Raw genomic sequence first — 25025 nt, 5'->3', positions numbered from 1 at the left:
CCGCGTCGGGCTCTGGGCTGATGGCTCAGAGCCTGGAGCCTGCTTCTGATTCTGTGTCTCCCTCTCTCTCTGCCCCTCCCCCGTTCATGCTCTGTCTCTGTCCCAAAAATAAATAAACGTTGAAAAAAAAAAATTTAAATTCAACTTAAAATCGGTGGAACCTGAAACAAAAGCGATAAAAATGAGATAAAGTCTATGTAAATTATTCTGACATTGAGAAGCAGATTGTAACAAAACACTTTCAGATCACATACAAAGCAATAATGGACCCAGGCGAAGGGACAAATTTTGAATAGAAGCTATGAATAGGTTTGGGGATTGTTTGATAATCCAGTTAATGAATCACATGAACACACACACTGGAAAAAGGATGTAACTTCTTTGCTAATTTGACAAGAAATGCTGACATTGACAAAGATAAAACTCAAACAGCACCACTTCAAGGAGGCTGTCCATGACGCCCTGATTAATAAATGTCATTAATTCAAAGGTTTTTTTTTTTTTTAGTTTATTTTTTATTTTATTTTGTTTTTAACGTTTATTTATTTCTGAGAGACAGGGAATGAGCAGGGGAGGAACAGGGAGAGAGGGAGACACAGAATCGGAAACAGGCTCCAGGCTCTGAGCTGTCAGCACAGAGTCCGTCGCGGGGCTCGAACCCACAAACCGTGAGATCATGACCTGGGCCGAAGTCGGACGCTCAACCGACTGAGCCACCCAGGGGCCCCTAATTTGTTTGTTTGTTTATTATTTTTGAGAGAGAGAGAGAGAGGAGGGGAGGGGCAGAGGGAGGGAGAGACACAATCCCACATAGGCTCTGCACTGACAGAGCCCCGAAGTGGGACTCAAACTCACAAACCATGAGATCATGACCTAAGCCAAGATCAAGAGTCGGACACCCGACCGACTGAACCCCCCAGGTGCCCCAATTCAAAATTTTAATTCTAAGATTAATCCCTGAGCACCTCCTGGCTGACAGCAAGGAACCTGCTTGGGATTCTTTCTCTCCGTCTCTCTACTCCTCTCCCTACTTGTGGCCGTATTCTCTCTCTCTTTCTCTCTCTCTCTCTCTCTCAAATTAAATAAATAAGCATTAAAAAATAACAACAACAACAAAACAGATTAGTCCCTGAGCAAAAAATAACTTGAAATGCACTGAAACCTTAAAACTCATATGTGAAACTTGATAGAGATTTCCTCGAATGTGGAAAAAAAAATCCTTAAAATTTATAATAATTACTATCAGCAATGCACTGCAAAGTTGTATTGCTAAGGGTCCAATCAGGAGACAGAAACCGCACAGCAACTTGCACAAGGGAAGTTTAACATAAAGAATTAATTTTAACATGGGGTTGGAGTAATAAGGGATTGGCTAGAAAGAAGTAAAGAGGGTTCTTGGGGCGCCTGGGTGGCTCAGTCAGTTAAGCGTCTGACTGCAGCTCGGGTCATGATCTCCTGGTTCCTGAGTTCCAGTCCCATATTGGGCTCTGTGCCGACGACAGCTTGGAGCCTGGGGCCTGCTTTGGATCTCTCTCTCTCTCTCGCTCTCTCTCTCTCAAAAATAAATAAATATTTTAAAAAAAGAAGAAGTAAAGAGGGTTCTTGAAGAACGCAGGCTGGGGACACCCAGCGAGTGTCCATCACCCAGGGTGAGACGAAGCACCCACGAAGACGTCCCTCTGCAGGGCTGAGATCCAGGCCTCGATTGGAGACAGCGTGGCTCGCTGCCCGGCAGAGAAGTCACTGAGGCGCCAGGTTGGCCGCACTTGCTGGAGATCCGCTGCCCGGGGGGCCAGAGGACCCTCCACAGGGAGGCGTCCTATCTCAGAACTCGCCCCAAAGCCACAGGAGAGGACGCCAGGGGACGCTGATCACGGGCTACAACCCCCACCCCCGCCACCAGGCGAAGCTGGCCCCCCCCGGGGACGCCAAGGGAAGCTCCTGGCGGCGGGGAAATTTTAGAGCTGGGTGCTGCACACAGCACATAGGCTGTTGGAACGCAGACACCCAGACACTTCGGAAGCTGCTAGTCGCGGGAGGAGCCTCACGTGCTACGGGAACCAGGAGAGAAACCCTTCTCCTCCAGCGGCCCTCTAGCGCCCTCTCCTGACAAAGGTTAACACCCAACAGTTGGCGAACAAAATATTTCCAGGACCCCCCCCCCCCCCCCCGGCCCCCTAATTATCAGAAAGCGGACCGCGAAGGGGTGTCAGGAGCTGAAATGCAATCCAATTTCTCTGGTAAGAGTGTCTTCATTTGAAGAGTTAGCCAAAGGACTTCTAGCCAAAAACTGTTAAGAAAAAAATCTTAGAGAGGTGTAGATGGTTGATAAAGAGGTTTTCGTTTTCTGGATTTTATGATGTCTTGTGGTATCTTTCAACTTTTAAAAATTTGTAATGTTAGGGGGCCCTGCGTGGCTCCGTGGGTTGAGCGTCCGACTTCGGCTCAGGTCATGATCCCACGGTTTGTGGGTTCGAGCCCCGCGTCGGGCTCTGTGCGGACAGCTCGGAGCCTGGAGCCTGCTTCAGGCTCCCTCTCTCACTGCCTCTCCCCTACTTGTGTTCTGTCTCTCTCTCTCAAAAATAAATAAAATGTAAAAAAAAAAATTAAAAATTTGTAACATTTTTTTTTTTTCATTCTGAGTAAGTACTTTCATTCCTAATATCGTATTTGTAATAATTGTCTTTTTTTTTTTTTTTTTTCCATAAAGGGCCTTCCCAAGTTACATTAGTTTCAGGGCCCCCCAGACTGGATCTGCCCTTGCCCATGGGAAAAACTTCCAAGCTGTTTTTATAAGCGTTGCTCATCAAGACCCATGTCAGATCTCAGCTTCCTTTGAGTACTTTAACTAAACTGATAACTTGGCCTCTCGGCAAATTGCTGTGGCGCTAAAGGGGGGAAATGCTGGGTTTTCTATACTCTACATGCAACACTTCTGAAACCAGAGGTGTGGGTTGTCCACACCAAGCAATTCTCCAGTTCTCTGCCACACCAAGTGGGTGTCCTACAGTTCAGTCCAACGCGGACCCTATCTCCCTGGATGGAGCATCACCTCCCACGGGTGAAGGGCTCCGTCCCACGGGACTGCGCCCACCCTACTGCACGCACCAGCCCCACTCCAGGTTGCCGCCTGTTTGAGACTGACTGGCTTTAAATCAGAGGTTCCTACCACCCTTTCCTCAGGTTGGATAACTTGGTAGGATGAGTGAGAGAAGTCAGGAAAAGAGTGTACTTACTAGATTGCCAGTTTATTAAAAAACTCAGAACAGCCAGATTGAAGAGATGGGCGGGGCTACAGGGAAGGGAACTGGGCTTCCACGCCCTCTCCAGACAACTAAAGAAACTAACTCCCCAGCACCTCCACATGCTCAGTAACTCAGAGGCTCTATGAACCCCTTCAATTGGGTTGTTGTTGTTGTTGTTGTTAATGGAGGGCTCATGTCATAGGCTCCACTGATGAAAGCATTGGCCATTAGTGATTAACTCAACTTCCAGCCCCTCTCCCCTCCCTCTTGGAGGGTGTGGGGTGTGTGTGTGTGTTATGTGTGGCTGAAGGGCCAACCCTCTAATCAGGAGGCTGGTTCCCTTGGCAACCAGACTCCATCCCGAGGTTCATCCTGGAACCCCCCCCAGCCCCAGCCATCTCCTTCACATACAAAAAGGCACTTGTCACTTCAGAGATTCCAAGGTTTTGGAAGGTGCCTACCAGGAAGTGGGGCAGAGACCAAATATATATTTCTTATTATGTCAAAGGCACTTTTTTATCTGTACGTTCATTGGGTACCTAGCCCACGCCACTGTCTATTTTTATTTAACTAAAATTTCTTTCTAGCTTCACACAAATGTGTCTCCTTTTCCTGGGATGTGCAGAGAATTCTCGATCTCCTTCACAGCAATGGTCACTTCCTACTTTGGATTGTAAACTCCTAGAGGGAAGGGGTCATTTTATTTATATATGTGAACTTGAACTTGTAGCAGCATTCAATAAATGTCAGTTGCATGAAGTAAGAGAGTCCTCTTGCCTCCTTTATTAGATTATAAGCTTCTTGAGGACAGGGCTAGGATTAAAGTTGAGGGAACTCAGAGAGGTCATCCAGTCTAACCCCTGGGTACAGGGTGGGGAAATGAGGCTCGTAATAGGGCACATCCTTGAGACCCTGAGGGCAAGGCCACACGGTATCATCTTCAATTTCAGTGTTCTTTCTATCCTTCATGGTGTGTGTGTGTGTGTGTGTGTGTGTGTGTGTGTGTGTGTGTGTGAGAGAGACATGGGGTAGGAGGGCAGAGATGGAGAGACAAGTGGAGCTAAAAACCCCACAGGCCCTAGTGGCTGAGTCAGGCATCTGTCCTTCTCCCGATTCTTGGCACAGGTAAGTGTGTCGGGAACAGAACCCCGAGAGTCTATTGTTTAGGGGGGCACTTATTTGTCTCAGTCAACGGAGCATGTAACTCTTGATCTCAGGATTGAGTTCGAGCCCCACTTTTGGGGGGTAGAGATTACTTAAAAATAAAATCTTACACAAAATAAAACATAAAAATGGGAGCGGTTAGGGACATGTAATCAAAATCTTCCAAAATTCCTGACAATTTCAGTAGCGGGCTGGGGCCTGGGTCTTAGTGATAGTTTTTTTTTTTTTTTTTTTTCCAATTTTGTTTAACATTTTTATTTATTTTTGAGAGAAAGAGACAGAGACAGAACACGAGCTCGGGAGGTGCAGAGAGAAAGGGAGACACAGAATCCGAAGGAGGCTCCAGGCTCCAAGCTGTCAGCACAGAGCCGGATGCGGGGCTCGAATTCACCAGCGGTGAGATCATGACCTGAGCCAAATCGAACACTTAACCACCTGAGCCACCCAGGCGCCCCCTAGCGATAGTTCTTAAAAGGGGGAATTAATGGGTGAAGAAGCAGAAACTTAGAGAAAAAAAAAACCTTAATATTCTTCACTTTCTCTCAAATTGTTGTTCGGACTTACGGTTTCATGAACAGAGTATGAAGAGATGTGTATTTCTCAGATGTCCCCACTCTTCTCAGCTTAGATATTATCAAACAAATGCCAGTCTAACAGCAAGCCAATCATTTCTTAACATGGTTAATTTGTGTTTCTCTAGTTACTGGGTGGGTTGAACATCTTTTTAAATGTTTGTGGGTCCTCTGAATACTTTTTGGGAAAATCCTGTGGTTGGTTGTTACGGTTGGTGCTTAATAACAATAATTCAATGGAGTACATTTTAAGTGAAAAATTTTTAATGTTTATTTTGAGAGAGAGAGACAGATAGGCAGACAGAGCATGAGCAGGGGCGGGGCAGATAGAGAGGGAGACACAGAATTTGAAGCAGGCTCCGGGCTCTGAGATGTCAGCACAGAGTCTGACACGGGGCTTGAACTCCCGAGCCTCGAGATCATGACCTGAGCTGAAGTTGGATGCTTGACCCACGGAGCCGCCCAGGTGCCCCCTTCTTTAAATTTTTTAAAAGAGAGAAGTAGGGCACCTGGGTGGCTCCATGGGTTAAGCATCCAACTTTGGCTCAGGTCATGATCTCAAAGGTCATGAGTTTGAGTCCCACATTGGGCTCTTGGCTGTTAGCACAGAGCCTGCTTGGATCCTCTGACCCCCCCTCTCTCTCTGCCCCTCCCCCACTTGTGCTATCTCTCTCTCTCCCAAAATAAATAAACATTTAAAAAATTAATACATAAAACTAAACGAAGGAGAGAAGTAGAGGGCGGATTCTACTAGTGGATGGCCGCCTCCCAGTAGATCATGGAGAATCATGCTTACACATAGCAGGTACTCAATAAACACGTAGCAGATTAACGGACCATCATCAAGGATCCTGCTTGGTGAGATGTGTGGGATACCATTCTGCCCTGCTTTTTCTCTCCCAATTTATTCTGGGCTTGGGTAGGGGAATGAAATCTCTTCCTGCTTTGGTGGGGAGGGGAGCCAAGGTGGAGATAGGACACAATGGCCCAACATGAACAGGTGTACTAATCCTACCCGGCTCAAGTTTTGTAGCGATGATTCCGGAAAACACCCCGGGAAGGGTTTGGCTTGTAGAACCTGGCACTTTCAGCTCTTGCTAGATACTTCTCTTGAGCTGCGAGCCAACACAAATCTGAATCTCACCACGAGAGGGGGCCCTAAACTCAGGATGATTCTGAAGTTTGGTCAGGTGCTGTCTTCAAAGTTATCCCTCAGAAATTCTGATTTCCCACCTAAAATATTTCCTCACAAGTTTAAGTGGCTGCAAGAAATGCAACTGCCTGTCTAGCGTAGTTATACCTACTTTTTAAAACTCTTGGCTACATATTCAGTGATATGTAAATATCAGCAATTTGATATCCACGATTTAAAAAATACATAAAGTCTGGGGCACCTGGGTGGGTCAGTTCGTGAAGCATCTGACTTCGGCTCAGGTCATGATCTTGAGGTTCATGAGTTCGAGCCCCGCATCGGTCTCTGTGCTGAAAGCTCAGTGCCTGGAGCCTGCTTCAGATTCTGTGTTTTCCCCTCTCTCTGCCCCTCCCCCATTCTGTCTCTCAAAAATAAATAAATATTTTTAAAAAAATGTTAAATACATAAAGTTCTTTTTTAACTATTCCTTTTAAACTTGTCTTTCCATCACCTCCCTCATCTAATTTTTTTCCTTAATTTTTCCAATCATGAAGAAATTCCCTCATCTAATTTATCCTAAGAGAGTATATGTTATTTGGGGAGTCTTTTTTTATAGATTGTCCCTATCATACTTCTCAGCAACAAAGATATAAATAAAAATATTTTTAAATTTTTATATCCTATGATCATGAGTCTCTAAGTACTGAGGAGTTTCTTCTGGTTAGAGTTATCATTGTTATCATGAGTAAATGTGTATTTCATTAAATCAACATAAATATGTTGCCAACTTGATAAATAATTGTTAAACAGAAAAAGTAATTTTTTTAAATGTTTATTTTTGAGAGAGAGAGAGAGACAGAGTGCAAGCGAGGGAGGGGCAGAGACAGAGAGGGAGACACAGAATCTGAAGCAGGCTCCAGGCTATGAGCCATCAGCACAGAGCCTGATGTGGGGCTCGAACCCACCAGCCACGAGATCATGACCTGAGCCAATGTCAAACACTTAACAGACTGAGCCACCTAGGCGCCCCTAAAAAGTCAATTGTTATTGGAAATGCCCCTCTTAATGAGGTGAATGAGGTCGTTTGTATTTTCCAATCTGCTGGAATAAGTCACATTGCTAACCAAATACACTCCTATTTCCACTGCTTGGAATGGATTTTGGGCTCTGCAGCTAACACTGGCATGAGAGTGACAGTGTGGAGGCACTGATTAAAGCCTGGACGAAAGCCTCTGAGCAATGTCCCCTGCGCACATGAATTCGGTTCCATTGCCTACCGTGAAAGCACACTAGGACAAAATTTTCAAGTGGCTGAAATAAAACTTGACTTGCTCCTTCATCCCTCGTCTAGGTAGTCCTCAATCTCCATAAATTACGTTAGTGTTTGCATCCATTTTTTTCTCACCCTTAACTGCCTTGAGCCAGGTGTGTATCTCTTTCTACCTGAACCATGGCAATGACGTCCAGACCCCTCTAGTCCTTCCTGCACATGGTGATCAGACTGGTCCTACTTATGCTTCTTGTATCCTACCTCTCCTTTGCCAACAGAACAAAACAAACTTTCTTATCTCCTAGAATAAGAAGTCTAGACTTCTGTGGCTGTCATTCAGGGCTCCCTGGGATGTCCATTTCTGTCCTCTTGAACGTCACAGCCTGTTCTCTTCCAGTATCCTCTCCCTGTCTTGTGGGCCTCCCTCACCATGATTATCTCACAAATTGCAGTTTCTCTGGACCAATGGGAAGTCCCTCTTGGTCAGGTCCTCTCCGGGAGAGTTGGTTCCTTCTGGTCTGCCCCTGTCTTCACGTAAGGGGAAGGGCATGAGACAAGGTATTTCTTTGCTCACGCCGTGCGCCAGAAATAGATTCATCCTGATACTTGTGGAGCAATCAGAGAATAGAGATTTGAAATAAATGTTCCTAGGGAATTATTATATATTAAGACTGTTTACTAAGCATCTGCTGTGTTTACCACTGTGCTAGGCACTGGCGACAGAAATAGAAATTTAAGATCCAGTCTGATGAGGGACCGTAAGGCAAGCTGAGGGCTAAGCGCAAGCTCGCACAACCCCCTCCTGCCTCTTGGGATCTGTGTGATATTCCTCAGGCCCTCCTGGCTGCCCAAGAACCAAGGAAAGGAAAAAAAACAAACGGTTAACCGACAGAGATCACAGGCCTGCAGGACCCGAGTCTTTACCAGTTTACAAATGTCTTAGTAAATTACAAGAAAAAGGCAATCTTATCAATAGCCTCATGTCCAGGAACTCCCCACTGTCTCAATGTTAATGCATTGCTAGAGGGAAAAACAACCTTAGCTTGACAACAGCTAAGCCTCCAGTAATCTGTGAGTCTTTAATAGCAAATGGAAACCATGTTAAGAAACTTCCTCTTAGGGGCGCCTGGGTGGCTCAGTCGGTTAAGCCTCTGATTTAGGCTCAGGCCATGATCTCATGGTTCGTGAGTTTGAGCACCACATTGGGCTCTGTATTGATAGCTTGGAGCCTAGAGCCTTTCAGATTGTGTCTCATGTGTCTCCTTCTCTGTCCCTCCTCCACTTGCGCTCTGCCTCTCTCTCTCTTAAAAATAAATAAACATTAAAAAATCGATTTTAAAAAGAAACTTCCTCTTCACTTTACCTCCCCTAACCCCATAGTATATAACCTCTCTTCACAAGCCCAGTGCAGCTCTTTCTGCCCACGGGTCCTGTCCCCGTGCTCTAATAAAAGTACCTTTTTGCACCAAAGACGTCTTCTAGAATTTTCTTGGCCGTCAGCTCTGAACATTCATCACCCCAAACCTCATCATAGTCTGTCTTCACTCAAAGAGCTGATCATTTACTTGGGGAGACAAGAATTCCACACATTAAGAGTGGCAAATAAAACAGTATAGAACCAAATGCAAAACGAACCTGTTATCATTTCTGATAAACTATTTTCCTATATTTTCACTTTAAAATTTTTAAAAGAAAACTAACACATACTTGTCAAAATGAAATGTTTTGAAGTATAAAGAGTAAAAGTGAAAGTCCCTATTCACTCCCTTCTCAATCCTTCTTGGTGAATACCCTTCTAGACTGTTCTCAATGGTCTTATAGATAAATATACGTATGTAAATGCATAGATACACATACACAGTATTTTTAATAGTGCTATCATAGACATACTGTTCTGCCACTTGCTTCTTTCAATTTTAAACCTCCCCTGTCCTACATATGTGCAAATCTACTCTGTTCTTTCTTTCTTTTTTTTAAATTATTTTTTTCTTTTAGAGGCAGAGAGAGTGCACAAGCTGGGGAGAGAGAGAATCCCAAGCAGGTTTCACACTCAGTGGCAGAGCCCAATGTGGGGCTTGATCTCATGCCCCTGGGATCATGACCTGAGCTGAAACCAAGAGTGGGATGCTCAACCGATTGAGCCAGCCAGGCTTCCCACTACTCTGTTGTTTCTTTTCTTTCTTTCTTTCTTTCTTTCTTTCTTTCTTTCTTTCTTTCTTTCTTTAATGTTTATTGATTTTTGAGAGAGAGAGAGAGAGACAGAGCACGAGTGGGGGAGGGGCAGAGAGAGAGGGAGGCACAGAATCCGAAGCAAGCTCCAGGCTCTGAGCCGTCAGCACAGAGCCCGACACGGGGCTCGAACTCACGAACCGTGAGATCATGCCCTGAGCCGAAGCCGGATGCCCAACCGACTGAGCCACCCAGGCGCCCCAGTTTACCATTATTTAAAAATTATTCTGGCTAAAAGAAGGGAATGGGATGCATCTATACTATTCCATTTGCAGCTCAAGAGACACTGCGAAATATGGCAGAGAGTCCAAGTTAGGCCCTGTTCCCTTTGCTTATTTTATTTTATTTTTTTTTATCTTCCGCAACGTAAATTTATTAACAGAAAACAGTAATTTGAGGAGTCCTGTTCACGGACAGAGACAATGGCAACCTCCCTGCCTGCAGGTACTATCAGAGGGGATGTGGGTGACGTCCTCAATCCGCCCGATCTTCATTCCTGAGCGGACCACGACTCACCTCTAGCCCCATGTCCAAGGTCTTGGTCCTGTATCCCGCTGTGGCCACATCCTGGGCAGCCAACATGGCAGCATACAGAGGGGCCTCATTTCCATTTCCTTGCCAGAAAGATTGGAGACATGGATAGAAGTGTCACTGAAGGACGCAAAGATGTGGCGGGCACCAAATATGTTTTCCCCTATGGCCCCCTGACGTCCAAGGCTGAGGACCTACTCTTCCTTCCTTTCCTTCCCCTTGCCAGGTGCCATTTCTGCCCATCTTTTCCAGACTCTGCCACTGGAAGAAGCCCCTGTCCTCTTTTCTTTTCAACTTAGCTTTTGACCCAGGCAATAGTACGATTACAAACAATCCGAACGGTCCCTCTCAATCGTGAGACTTGCGATGTAACAAAACTTAAAGGCATTTTTGTGGATGTGCTTTCGTGGACCCAGAGACATTGGGCTAAGCCTGTCTAGCGCTTCGGGTCTCCCTGGTAACAGTGCCTATTAGGCCAGGCTTGCACCCACCAGTTCTGGGGAAGGGTGGCTCTTCCCCACAAGGCTGAAGCGGTTCTCTGGCAGAACAACCTGGAAAAGCAGGAATAGACTCTGTCGCTAAAGGGGCAGTAAAGCCATCAGCACTTGGGGCCACTGCACATCCCTCCAGTCCAGCTTCTATGAGGTCTGGTGGTGTCACCAGGAGACCAGTGGTGATGATGAGGGAAACAAGGCAAGAAATATGTGGTTTAAATTAAATTCCCTTATAGCCTGCAGCCCGCTAATAGACGCCAGAGACTTGTAGCGTGTGACACTCCCCAAGAAGTTTATGGCTGCCTTAATGCCTTAATATTTACACTTCCTTAAAAATTAAAAGCAACCTTATTTTGACAGTAGCTAAATATTCAGGGTCCTTTGACACCTTGCTTTCAGCATCCAGAAATTCTTTGGAGACCTATGTTATCTATAACTCCCCTCCCTCCACAAACTCAAAATATACAGTAAGTCTTTCCCACACCCGCAGCTGCTTTTTCTGCCCATGGGTCCTGTCCCTGTGCTTTAATAAAATCAGCTTTTTGCACCAAAATAAAAAACAAAAAACAAAAAACAAAAAACAAAACAAGCGAACAAAAACCAAAAGAGTCTCTAGAATTCTTTCTTAAGCGTTTGCTCACAAACTCCACTTCAAATTCCATCAGTGTCATCCAGAGACCAGGGAGAGGCTGAAGTTTCCGTTGTTCTTATTCCCATATGAACCATGACAATAAATCCTCATATTTTGAGATTCCTGTGTGCGTCTGATCCTTGACCCCAACAGGTCTAACTCAGACATAAACAAACCGTTTTATAAGCAAAAATATGTAAATAACCAGGAAGCAAGCATGGGAAGGCGTTCACTCCCCTGGTATGAAGCATAATGAACATCATAAGAACTATAAGATGCCTCCTTTCCCCACCTCCTCATCTCCCCTCCTCTTTCCCCTGTTCTTCTTTCATTTTCCCTTGAAAAAGGGCAAATTGCAAAAACCATAATATCTAATTCTGTTGAAAAGGTAAAGCCATAAATTTACCAGTAAGTATAGGAAGTCTAGAATTTGTACCTTTTATGGAGTACTCTACAGGAATATCACTGAACAAAAGAAAAGAAAACAACTACTAACAACCACAACAGAACACCCTAAATATAGGAAAGGATTGACATCAGAGATGACCTTCACCATTATAAATAACGAATAATTAGAAACAACCTTGTGGCTAGTCTTCCCGAGTCAATATCTTTTTTTTTCCTTTCTCTCTCATTGTAATGGAATCCTTCCCTGACGTACATGGTGCATGGCTATCCAGATGGAGCTCTACATTTCCCAGCCTCCTTTGCGCAGGTGCAACCATGTGACCACGCATGGGGCCGATGGGGATGTCAGGCGGGAAGCATGTGACTTCCGATGGCAGCCCCCTTCACCTTTTCCCTTCTCTCTGCCTAGAATGTGGACGTAGTCATGAGCGACCAGGTGCTCCGCAGAGGTGGGCAGGTTCCTGCAGATGGCAAAGCAACGAGATGGAAAGAGCCTGCGTCGCTGAGCCACGGAGCCACCGTATCAGCTCTGGGCTGTTAGACAAGCAAACAAAATTTCAATTTCTCTGGAGTCTGTTCCAGCTGGCAAGCCTGTATCCTAACACACACGCAAATGACCCACAATAGGAGATGATGGGCTGATCGGTTGTATTTCTACTTGCTGAGATATTAGGTAGCTGTTGAAATTATATTTATGAAGGTATGAAATAATAATGAAAACTCTTAAACTATATTAATTTTTAATTTTTTTTAATGTTTATTTGTTTTTGAGACAGAGAGAAACAGAGTGTGAACGGGGAGGGTCAGCGAGAGAGGGAGACACAGAATCTGAAACAGGCTCCAGGCTCTGAGCCGTCAGCACAGAGCCTGACGCGGGGCTCGAACTCACAAACCGCGAGATCATGACCTGAGCCTAAGTTGGATGCTTAACCGACTGAGCCACCCAGGCAGGCACCCCGAGCCATATTAATTTTTAAAAGTACGGTTAAAAATTGCATACGTGGGTTTTTAATATATTGAGGAAAGGCTCTTATTAAGAAAGAGATACTGGGGCGCCTGGGTGGCTCAGTCTGTTAAGCCTCTGACTTGGACTCAGGTCATGATCTCGCAGTTCACGAGTTTGGACCCCACGTCGGGCTCTGTGCTGAGGGCTTGGAGCCTGGAGCCTGCTTGGGATTCTGTGTCTCCCTCTCTCTCTCTCTGTCCCTCCCCCACTCGTACTTTGTCTCTCTCTCTCTCTCTCAAAAATCAATAAAACATTAAAAAAAGTTACAAAAATAAATAAACATTGAAAAAAGTTAAGAAAAAAGAAAAAGATACTGGAAATATTTACACTGAAATGTCAACAATGGTTATAGTGTAGGTAATGAAACATCAGGAGATTTATATTTATTCTTCCCTCACTTTATGATCTAAAATTTTCTAATAAGAGAAAAATAAGAAAAACTTGTTAAGTGGTACTCCTAAACTGTTCAGCCAATCTTCTCTTCTCCCGGGACTGGCTGCCCCCAGGCTTGGCCTTTTGTGCAGGTAATATAGGCGTCGGCAAGTGGAACAGAGAAGAAGGAGAAGGGCTCCTCTCTTCCGGCTCCCCCCACAGGCTCCCTTGCAAGATGATTCCTGATGACAGCAATTCCATTACTAACATCTCTTCACTATTAACCTCTATGGCGGCTATCCAATCCCTCCTTTGGGGGTAGCACACTAAGTATCTGACGCATTAGGATGAATCACTTAGGCTGGAGCAGATTCGTAATTCGTGCTTGTCAGGAGGTGGGCATGGGTGGAGCGGTGGAGGTAGGAGGGCAAAAAAGGGGTGAGTAGGGAACAGCAAAAGGTAGGTATCACCAACCTAAAGCTTTGCCTAAATGAGTCACTGAGCCAGATGCTGCTGTCTACTCAACGTCCACTCTCCTCTTCTTCCTGATGACCAATTTTTTTTTGAGGGGTGAGGAATGATTCCCCAACATGCCTTGCAAGTAGTGGCTAGTTTTTTTTTGTTTTTTTTTTTTTTTTTAAATTTTTTTTTTTCAACGTTTTTTATTTTTTATTTTTGGGACAGAGAGAGACAGAGCATGAACGGGGGAGGGGCAGAGAGAGAGGGAGACACAGAATCGTAAACAGGCTCCAGGCTCTGAGCCATCAGCCCAGAGCCTGACACGGGGCTCGAACTCACGGACCGTGAGATCGTGACCTGGCTGAAGTCGGACGCTTAACCGACTGCGCCACCCAGGCGCCCCTTTTTTTTTTTTTTTTAAATTTTTTTTTTTCAACACGTTTATTCATTTTTGGAAAGACAGAGGGAGACAGAGCACAAGCAGGGGTGGGCCGGGGGGGGGGGGGGGGGGAGACACAGAATCTGAGGCAGGCTCCAGGCTCTGAGCTGCTAGCACAGAGCCCGACGCGTGACTCGAACTCACAAACCGCGAGATCATGACCTGAGCTGAAGTTGGACACTCAACCGACTGAGCCACCCAGGCGCCCCGACTTTCTGTTTTTAAAAAGTTTCCATGTTTATTTTATTTTGGGGTTGGGGAAGGGCAGAAAAAGAGGGAGACACAGAATTTGAAGCAGGCCCCAGGCTCTGAGCTGTCAGCACAGAGCCCGATGCGGGGCTCGATCCCACAAACCGTGAGATCACAACCTGAGCCAAAGTCGGCCGGTTAACGGGCAGAGCCACCCAGGCGCTCCAAGTCTAGTGACTTTCTAGTGACATTTGTTTCCAGTCCAGTCAGAAATGGAAGGGGTGGGGCTTCTGGAAAAGCTATTGTTTTTCTAGTAAAAACAGACTTAGCTGACACACGCCTTTCATTCTTTGCGCTCCCCCTTCTCCTTGTCTGGACCACAGACACAGTGTCTGGGGGTGCAGCGGCCATCTTCTTCCAGGGCATAAAAAGTGTTAAAAGGTAAGTTTCAGGACAAAAGTAAAATCATGATTCCCACGCAGAGATATACAAATGAGCACGTGTTCCAGGTTTTGTTGAACTCGACAACAAAACAGGGAACAAGGCAGATGTTATAACCAGCTCAAAAGAGGAGCCAAGCAGCACACACTCCTATGAAATAAAGGAAGGTGAAGGTGAATGGGACGTAGAGGTGAAACCGGTCCCCCGCAGGGTGGGAGGTGAGACAGCGCAACTTCTACCTGAAAGGGTAGAATTTGCTTCGTTACAGACAAGAAGTTCGCGATGCTATTCGTGACCTTCGGTTACAGCTGGGAAGGAGAGGCATGGAATCAGTCTTATCAGCTGGAAGACTGTGCCACGGGGAGTGCAGTCTTCCATCAGAGGGCACGTTTTTCCTCGAGTGCCATCAGCTCTGGACTACAGACCTCTGGACTCCTTTTTTTTTTTTTTTTTTTAATGTTTATTTATTTTTGAGAGAGGGAGAGACAGAGCACGAGCGAGGGAGAGGCAGGGAGAGAGGGAGACAGAGAACCCAAAGCAGGCTGCAGGCTCTGAGGTCAGAGCCCGACGCGGCGCTCGAACCCACGAACCACGGGATCGTGCCCTGAGCCGAAGTCAGACGCTCAACCGACTGAGCCACCCAGACGCCCCTAGACCCCTTCTAAGCGAGAAAAACAAAACCCTATTTGCTTAAGTGACAGTTAGTTTCTGCTAAATGCACCTGGCCACAATGCTCACAGATTCAGCTGAGTTTAACACAATTCAGTTATTAGGAAAATGCCAAGAATCCTAAGCCTTGGGAAACTACAGGTGATATGAAATAATTGCAGCAAGGTAGAGGGATGACAAGGACAGTCTTTTCAGACGTAACGGTATTTCTGAGGGCTTTCTCTGAGGTGAATAACAAAGATACCTGGTTTTGCCTTTCTTTCTTACTTCGCCAGTAGTCCATCAACAGACGGAGTGTCCGCTCTCGGGTGTGATGGAGCCGCTTGCAGGCAGATCAACGTTTCCACTCACAACAACTAGAAACGCCGGATGGAAGCGTCAGACGTCACCCCAGGTCGTCAGCTGACTTCAGAAACAAGCCGGAAGATAATGGAAGGGCATCTTTAACGTGCTGAAAGAAAACACACCCGTCGGATTAAAACTTCCCCAAAGTTTTAGACAATAGGCTTTATTTAGAAAACAGGATGGTGGAGAGGTCTGATTTTACCTTTTTAACTGCCATGCATCCTATCGATTTGTAATGATTTTCTGGAATCAAGTAAAAAAAAAAAAAAGTAGTTTAGCATTCCGTGGAAGTTTCTCAAACCATAAGCCTACAGCAATGACTACCTACTCTCTGGTCTCTGTGTTTGCTTTTAGTTTTCATTCATCCTTGGACTTAAAATCACAAAACTAATATTGTATGTCAAGTTCTCTTTGACGTTAATAATAGGTTAAACGACAAAACACAGGTTGTTGTGAACTTAGTTCAATAGTATTCCTACCATGGTCGGCTTTATTCATCATCTCTGCCTTTCCTCCTTTATCTTTTCAGAGCTGGAACATCACCTACCCACCTCTTGGGATGATCAGAGGTACCTGGGTTAAACATTTGGGAGCAGAACATGCTAGAAATTCGAAACCGGGATGCAGAACTTGTGGACTACATGCTTTCAGAATGATTCTACCTGAGTCGGGCGGGCCACCAAACCCCTTCTGGCAGTGACTGAGATCCAGCCTCCACATTTCACAGGAGTCAGAGTAACTCTCCTATTTTACATTTTCAAAATTTCTTTCAGTTTCTCTCATCTTCCAGGGGGATTGAAATGATGTATTTCCAATCAGGTGGGAACAAAATCTCCCTCCCCACCTGCTTGGTTTCTTTGTCCTTCTATGTCTCCCTCCCCACCTGCTTGGTTTCTTTGTCCTTCTATGTTTTTCTCATCCAGCTAGGATGCTAAATAAAATGACCACGTCTCCAAATAAGATGATCAGTAATTAAAAACCTACCAGACAGAAAGTGTGAGTCATCATTCAAATTCCCTGAAAATTCCTATTTATAACCACTTCCTTCAAATTCTCATTTATAAATAGAAAAATCAAGAATGAAGTGGTTTTCTTTTCTTTTTTTTTTTAACGTTTACATGAAATTTCACTGTCCTATTAAGGATGTCTGAGGGTTTTCTGATCCCACTCCAGCAAAAGTAAAATCACTTATGCAGAAGTTGCTTGATTCCTTGTTACTATGAAACCCATGGCAACAAAAATACAAACACAAATTAGGAAGAATTCTTCATCCTACGAAATTGCAGTCGAAGCCACTAAATGTCAGCGTTAGGAATAACAGAAAGGAGGTAGGGTAATAAAATACAACAAGAATGATGCAAGTTGAATTACTGGGTAAAAGGGAATATGCGTTTCGATTTTGATAGACTGTGCCACATTGCCCTTGCAGGTACGAAACGGTACCGATTTCAACGCAGCCTTGCCATCACAGGCTATCACGTTATTTTCCAGTCTGATAGGCACAAGGTGGTTTCTTGGTGTCGTTTTATATTTATCTCATTGTGAGCGAGGTTAAGTAATGTGTCATACGTTTATGAGCCACTTGTATTTCCTCTTCAGGGAACCATACTGTCAGAGCCTTTGCCCAGTTTTCTATTTTGGTCCTTTTCCTATTGAATTGTAAGAGCTCTTTATATACCAAAGACATTTGTCTTTGGAAGCTCTCAAGCCGCACGCCATCACAATGCTAGAGCAAGTCCAAGGATGGTTTTGGGATTCGGACAGGAAGGGCCAAGGGCCTCAACCGAGAAAACTTTCTGCCGTCTGAGATTTACTCCTTCTATGTTTCATTTCCGGGTTCTCCTATCAAAGGCTCATCTACCCATCGCTCAACGCTCTGTCAGAGCCTGTGCTCAACCCCACGTTCCCGGAACATTTCACAAGTTGCCGTTAATGTTTATGCACACTTGTCTTATTTTCTCACCTAGACATGAGGACGGAACCCAGACCATAAACTTATTTGTATTTACCACATTGCTGGGCAGAGAGCGGCTCTCCATCGACCATTGAGGTTGCTAGTGCGATGGAAACCTGGTTAGCAGGGCCAGAGTCGGGGGGGGGGGGGGGGGGGGGGCGGGGGGGGGTGGGAAGCACCAGGGCAACCAGCCGATAAGTTTCAGGCGAAGCAACCTAAATGTCACCCTGGGCGGAGGCCCGACGGAGACAGGGAAGAAAACCCTGGCGTTTAGGGGGACAACCTGTTTAGTCCGGCCTAGACCGAGGGGGAAAGGGTACTCCCTGCCAGGTCCGCTGGTCTTTTTCAAGGCTTCTGGTGAAATGAAGCCAGGCGCAATTTCCTCTGAAGTCGAGCAAACGGGGCCGAGCCTGCGGCCGGGCCGGGACACCACTTCCACCCGGACGGAAACGGCCCCGAGACTCCAACGCCCGAGCCTAGGGTCCTCCCATAGGCCCCGCCCCCTCACCCGCCACCCTGCCCCGCCCACGCCCTCCCTTCAGCCCCGCCCCGTCCTCTCCCTGCCCCACCCACCCCGCCCACACCGTACCCGTCTTAGCCCCGCCCACAAGCAATACCGGTCCCGCCCCTGTTGGCTCCGCCCACACGGACCCGTCCGCTAACCCCGCCCACAACCCTCCTTCCGGGCCTCGAGAGGGTGGCGCGGAGGCAGCGGCGGGGGCGGGGCCAGCCTCACCCGGAATGAAAACAAACGGCGGCCGCCGCCGCATCCGGGCACTCGGCGGGTCGCGGCGGGCGCGGTGGTGGCGCAGGTGAGGCGGCGGCGGCGGTCGAGCGTCCAGTGCCCGACCCGGGTCTCAGCGGCGCCGTCGGGCGGCCCCCGCTCCCGGCACCACCCCGACGCATCCCCAGGCCGGCGGGGGCGCGGCCACAGCGGCGGGCGGTAGGCGCCCTGCGCGGAGGCCGGCCGGGGCTTCGGGACCCGACGGTTCGAGCGGCCCTGGGTCTGCGCTGGGCTGGGCCGGGGTGGTGGTGGTGGGGCGGGGGGGGGGGGGGTGTTTAAAAATATGTGGAGTATTGTTGGGGGCGGGGGGCAGAGAAAGAAATGTATCTAATTAGCCAGACAAAAAGCTTGAGACATAACACTGTTATTCCAAATAAGCCGTTTGGGTTGTGTTTGCAGTCACAGCTAGGTTTTCTTTGCTATTTAATGAGAAAACATGGTTGATTCTTCATTTCTCTGACGACGTGGTTCTGCGTTTCTCATCTCCTTCCCTTACTCTTAATTTTTAAGACAAGAATCTTTTATTATTCCATCTAAGAGCAAATGTAGCGTATTTTGAATATACGTGTACATATGTGTATTTGAAAAGCTCTGGGGAAAGGTAGCAAAGATTGATCGTTACTAAAGTGAAAGTGAAAATTTTAAAGGCGTGGTTTAAAACGTTTCACTTTCAGTTTGAAGCAGTGATAATGAATTTCTGGGCTTCCCTCCCCCGTTTTCTTGAGAAATACTTGAAATACATCACTGCTTTTTTGGTTGCAATGTGAAACGCTGTACGGCACGCGTGAAACTTTCAGTTCTCCAGCTAAAACTGAAAACTGGTTTATTAAACGATTTGATTTGATGTGAAGTACGTATCCTCTTTGATTCTGTTGTCTATAACTGAAATTTTTGTACATTTCAAAACAGCAGACTATTCTTTTGTAAACATTAGGTCTTGTGCCTACAGACCGCCATCTGTTGATTTGCTCAGTGGGTAGATTGTGGGACACGCGCTATATTTGTGAAACCCTTTGGGCCTTTAATCAGGCAGTGGCTAGGATGGGCCACGGAGGGCTGTGCACCTGGCCTTACAAACAGCTTGCCTCCCTTAGTAAGCAGCCCATGAAATGATCACTACCCCCCCCCCCCCCCCCCCCGCCTGTTGATATTTTATTCAGAATTCCTGAAGATTTGAGTAGGGAACTAGATACAGTGGTTGTGTGAGTTATTGATGCTTGAAAAGCTAATGCTCATAAGTACGCATGCTTTTCCATGTGAGAAGTGATTTCTTAAATGCTTAAAAATCTGGGTTTCTCCTGTGGGTCACCCGGATGCACAAGCCCCTCCTTGATGTGTTTATTCCTTACTCCCTTTCCTCCTCCGTATCCTGATGACCTCTTTCTTCCCCCCACGCTATATAAAATAGATTTGAACTTTAAGTTACGTATTTATGGAATACACTTAAGTGAACAGACTGGATTTAAAATTAGGTGAATTGGGTTTCGGGGGGTGTGGAATACAGGCCTTACATAAAAAAAGAGAAAGTTACTTATCAAGATTATATTAACCCTTATATATGTATTTTTTTACTCTGTGGACCTTGTCTTCGTCATTCAGACGTTAATTATCTTTTTCCTTTTCTTACTCCTTGTCTAATATCGTCGGCTGACATTTCCAGCAGCCTTAGCCATCCCTTCAGATTGCTGTGCTCATGAGAGATGAGTGGACCTCTCCATCGCTGGCCGGTGTTTCTTTGGGGGACACTAGTTACATACACGAGACAGATAAGCAGTGAAGGATTGTGTGCCAGAATGCAAAGGCCAGTGTCGTAGGCAGAAATCCCAGTGCTAGCCATGGCGCTGCCTAACTTTGTGACCTTGGTCAAGTCATTGTACAAACCTGGGGCCTGGGTGTTTTCGGCTGTAAAATGATGATCCAACCAGCGTTCGATCTGAACAGTGCACATAGATGGGTTGTTGTGTGCTTATCACAAAACATATACAGTTTTTCTAGTGAAACTTTTGTATTTAAAAAATTCAGTTATAGGGAATGTTGCCAGTTCACAGTTCAAGCTGGCTTTTATGTTTACCCTTCCAAGGTGGTTGGTCTTTGTGTTAAACTCAGCAAAATACAAGTACAAGAGAATGTATAAAGTCTCTGTTGAGTTGTTTATGACAGTTAACAGCTTTAGGGATTCACCTTCCCCTCATTTTATCTTTTCGATCAGAGAATAAGAGATTAAGAAATAGAAAAGTATTATAAGCCTTGCTACATATTAGCAACTTGGAAATACATACTTTATGTAACAGTAACATGCAACTGTATATCTTAGTGTATGTATAAAATACCCAAGAGAAATCTGGAGCTAGTTAGAACCTAGTCTAAAAGTAATGTAGATTAAACAGGAGGGGAAGGAGTGGAGGGGAGCTCTTCTTACCACACAGGTAAGTTATAAAATGCCTTGAAATACAGTGTGGAGTATCCTTCATATACTGTTTTGCTTTCAAGAATGGCGCAAAAGAAATATCTTCAAGCAAAACTGACCCAGTTTTTAAGGGAAGACCGAATTCAACTTTGGAAACCTCCGTATACAGATGAAAATAAAGAAGTTGGCTTGGCATTGAAGGTATTTTCTTTTAAGACCTAAATAAATAGCCGTGTTGTAAGTCTTCTTGGTGAATAAGGTTCTGGAGTCACCGGAAATTGCCAGGTGTAACCATGTAACTTTTGGCCTAACCAAAAGCATTAGGGATAAGCAGGTACCCACTTTTCACTAGGAGTTGACAGGCTTCTTTTTGTTTAATAAGATTTTATTCATAGGAGAGTGTTCTCTAATTTGCGAGGCACATGCTATTTTTAATACCTTCAGTGTTACGTAAAAGTGGTAATCGGGGAACTGATTTTGACCTGCTGGTGAGGCAGTACTGATGCCTCTATTGTGTGGCTAGGGGGAGCGGCTGGGTTGGTTCTCAGTTCTCCTTGCTAGTGTAGTTCACTGTAGAATAGTTGCTCCCTTCTGCCAGCTATTTTTATACTATGGCTATCTGTTCGTTTGTTCAAAATACATTTTTCTAAGAATTACGTCTCAGCTTTCTTCGGCAACGTCAGAAATGGCGTTGTTTTAGGGGAGGGGCAGAGAGCCAGCGCGCGAGAGAATCCCAAGCAGGCTGCGTGCTGCCAGCGCACAACCCAGTGCGGGGCTCGAACCCATGAAGCCACGAGATTGTGACCTGAGCCGAAACCAGTAGACGGACACTTATCCAACTGAGCCACCCAGGCGCCTTCATTAATCATTTCTGATACAACTCTGTCATGTTGGAATATAGCGTGTCCTTTTCTGCCTTCTTAGTCTGAGTGCCCTGAGACAAATAATGTAATGTTTATCAGGGACTGAGGACTGTCACAAGGGCATCACATTGCCCCGTGTGGTGACGCAAGGATGCGCTTGGGAGAAGAGAGTTTCCCTATTTTTCCTGTTCCTGACAGGCCCCACTTTGTGTTTTCTGCAACCCATTTTCTGACCTTTTTCTGAATTTGCTTGTTACAGTCTCTTGGCTCAGAAGCTAGGTATGGCAGAATAAGAAAGCTATTTGGTCTTTGCCCCCAGGACGTGACGCAGAGTTCCTAAAACCCTTGGAGTGTCCCCAGTGATAAAGGTGATAGGAGCATCATTTGTTCCAATGAGGCAACTGTTGGTAACACCTTCAGGATGGGGCTGCTGGCCAAAAAGACCAAGCTTGGATTAGAAGCTTAGACTTCCATTCCCCTTTCCAACCTCAGAGAGGGGAGAAGGCTGGAGATTGAGTTAATTACCAAAGGCCAATGACGTAATCAGTCATGCCTTCAGAAGGGAACTCCCTGGAAAGTTTCCAGATTGGCAGACCTATCCGAGTGCTGTGAGGGCGGCACGCCCCAACGCCTCAGGGTTAGAGGCGCCTGCGCTCGGACCCTTCGATGCTCTGCCTTCTGTACCTCTTCACCTAAACACTCATTTGTATCCTTTACAATCACCTATCGTTGGGAGTACAGCGTTCTTCTGAGTTCTGTTGAGTCATTCTAGCAAATTATGGTTTTACAACCAGTACAGTGATTCAGAATTTTCTGGTAAGATAGTTATTTAAGTTTCACCTGACTTGTTCTCACAAGTTGGAAAAATGGGAATGTTTTCTTTATTTTTGTTTTTGTTTTTTCTTTCTATCCCCTCCAGTGGAGCTGACTACTTCACTGTTCCTTAAAGTAACTTATAACGTATCACAGTCAACGTAGGTCACGGCCCACCTTTCTTTTAGCCCAGGATAATCCCCATTATAATTGACACTTCTTCTATTCGGTCCCGTTTTCCTATCCTTTGTTTTTTGTTTTTGTTTTTTAACTGTTATTTTAACGTTTATTCATTTTTTTTTTTTAATTTTTTTTTTTTTCAACATTTATTTATTTTTGGGACAGAGAGAGACAGAGCATGAACGGGGGAGGGGCAGAGAGAGAGGGAGACACAGAATCGGAAACAGGCTCCAGGCTCCGAGCCATCAGCCCAGAGCCTGATGCGGGGCTCGAACTCCCGGACCGCGAGATCGTGACCTGGCTGAAGTCGGACGCTTAACCGACTGCGCCACCCAGGCGCCCCTAACGTTTATTCATTTTTGAGAGAGAGTGAGTGGGGGAGAGGCAGAGAGAGAGGGAGATACAGAATCCGAAGCAGACTCCAGGCTCTGAGCTGTCAGCACAGAGGCGGATGCAGGGCTCGAACTCACTAACCCGAGATCATGACCTGAGCCGAAATCAGAAGCTTAACCGACTGAGCCACCCAGGCGCCCTATCCATCCTTTGTTTCTATTTCGCTTTATTTTACCTGGATCCTTCCTAGCCTCTCTCCCTCTCAAGATGTCAAGCCCATCTGGGGTTCTCTCTGATGGGCTGACCACCACTCAGCAGAGCCCTTCACACGCTGTCCTGTATTAGGCCCCTTTTCTGCAGTCGGTGCTACACTGACCTGTGTTCTGATTTGGCTTCACAGGACCTTGCCAAGAAGTACTCTGACAAGCTAGATTGCTGTGAAAATGAAGTGGAAAAGATAATAGAAGAAATACGTTGCAAAGCAATTGAGCGTGGCACGGGAAATGAAAATTATAAAACAACAGGAATTGCTACAATTGAGATATTTTTACCTCCCCGACTAAGAAAAGTGAGTAATTTCCCTAAATGAGTACATAGGTACCAATGCTTTGTTAACTTAGTGATAAATTGTGATTTAAAAAAAAAAAAAAAGTGTATTTATTTATTTTGAGAGAGAGTGAGCAGGGGAGGAGCAGAGAGAGAGAGAGGGGGAGAGAATCCCGAGCAGGCTCCGCAGTGCCAGGACAGAGCCCGATGAGGGGCTCGAACTCACGAACCGTGAGACCATGACCTGAGCTGAAATCAAGAGTCAGATGCTTAACTGACTGAGTCACCCAGTGCCCTGTGATTTTTTTTTTTTTTTTTTTAAACTACAGTCCACAGTTAAAATTCTTTTCGGTTACTTAACATGTTGAATATTTATCAACTTCCAAGTTAATTTTGTAGATTTTTCAAACTGGAACATTTTTACAGGGTAGGTTTGTCCCTCACGGACCTCCAAAACGTCACAAGGCTATGCGTCACATGGCTTACCTTTTCTGCAGTTCGGACAAACATTTAGAAATAATGGGGAATCAAAGGAATACTTCAGGTTTTTTGCCGAGCCGTGTGCAGTTGGACACGTCAATCGGGAATTCTCCCTCTTCTCTGTGCTGGTGGAGGTTAGAGTGTGATGGACTGAGTGCTCCAGCAGGGCCACAGTGATGCGGGCGGGGCCACCGCATGTCAGGGCCATGTCCTCAGTAGTGCAAGTCCAGAAAGGTTCTTGAGGCAGGGTACCCAAAGGTTGCTGGCCTCTGAGGACTGATCAGTGTTAATCATTTTCAGAAGATGTGAAAATATATAAGCGTCAGATCTACCATAGGGCCCAGCAGTTTTACTCCAGAAAACCGTGTCTGTGCAGAAACTTGTATGTGAAGGTTTGTAGCAGCTGTGTTCACGGAAGAGCCCTCTCTGGCTCCTGGGTGGAAACAGCCCACGTGTCTGTCAGTGGGTGAACGATCCACGAGGGAGGGTGGCCACACGGAGGAATGTTACTCAGCCGTGAAGACGGATGAGGTCCTGGCACGTCTGTGACACGGCTGAACCTTAGCAACATGATAGAAGCCAGACACAGAGGCCACACATTGTACAGTCCGTTCATATGAAACGTTTAGAACGAGTGAATCCATAGAGACAGAGACTAGATCAGTGGTTGCCTGGGGCTTGGGGGATAAAGGGAGGGATTGGGGGTGTGAATTACGGTATTTTTTGGAGGGGATGATGAAAACGTTCTGACATTTGGTTACGGTAACGGTTGTGTAACTTCACAAGCGTACAGGAAACCCCTGACTTCTCTTTTAAACAGGTGCGCTTTATGAAATGTAAATTATCTCATTAAAGCTTTAACACATTTCTAGGAAAAACGAAGAGCTTTATGAGAAAAAGAAAATGACATATGTAACTACCTCAGGATGCCCGTTCATGAGTTCACATATATCTATATATTATATCTATATCCACATATATATCCACACACATACAGGGCTCCTCTTTGCTAGAATCAAGCACCGGGGAAACCAGCTCACCGGTCAGAAAGCTGAGTGTACAACCTGAG

At 45.8% G+C, this 25025-nt stretch overlaps 1 protein-coding gene and 1 long non-coding RNA gene across 3 annotated transcripts in view; one reads left to right on the top strand and one right to left on the bottom strand.

The window, feature by feature from the left end:
* Nucleotides 1-143: 143 nt before the first annotated feature.
* On the bottom strand, nucleotides 144-18046 carry LOC147582940 (uncharacterized). 2 transcript variants are annotated; one of them, XR_015243871.1, is made up of 4 exons: nucleotides 17834-18046; nucleotides 15799-15839; nucleotides 15496-15702; nucleotides 144-161 (listed from the first exon to the last, which is right to left on the bottom strand). It is a non-coding gene; the product is annotated as an uncharacterized LOC147582940 (long non-coding RNA). The 2 variants fall into 2 exon arrangements; XR_015243870.1 differs by lacking the exon at nucleotides 144-161 and having other exon boundaries at nucleotides 14095-15702.
* Nucleotides 18047-18212: 166 nt separating this feature from the next.
* The window catches only part of NUB1 (negative regulator of ubiquitin like proteins 1), a 28971-nt gene continuing 22158 nt past the window's right edge, over nucleotides 18213-25025 (top strand). The window contains exons 1-3 of the mRNA XM_086686024.1: nucleotides 18213-18362; nucleotides 20825-20942; nucleotides 23331-23498. Of these exons, the coding sequence (XP_086542150.1) occupies nucleotides 18292-18362; nucleotides 20825-20942; nucleotides 23331-23498 (357 nt within the window). The 5' untranslated portion in view covers nucleotides 18213-18291. The remainder of the gene's footprint in view (nucleotides 18363-20824; nucleotides 20943-23330; nucleotides 23499-25025) is intronic.

Source organism: Puma concolor, chromosome A2 (assembly GCF_028749965.1).
Source record: "Puma concolor isolate L17-30 chromosome A2, mPumCon1.1.hap2, whole genome shotgun sequence".
Lineage (NCBI taxonomy): Eukaryota > Metazoa > Chordata > Mammalia > Carnivora > Felidae > Puma > Puma concolor.
This window is presented reverse-complemented; position numbering and strand designations above follow the sequence as displayed.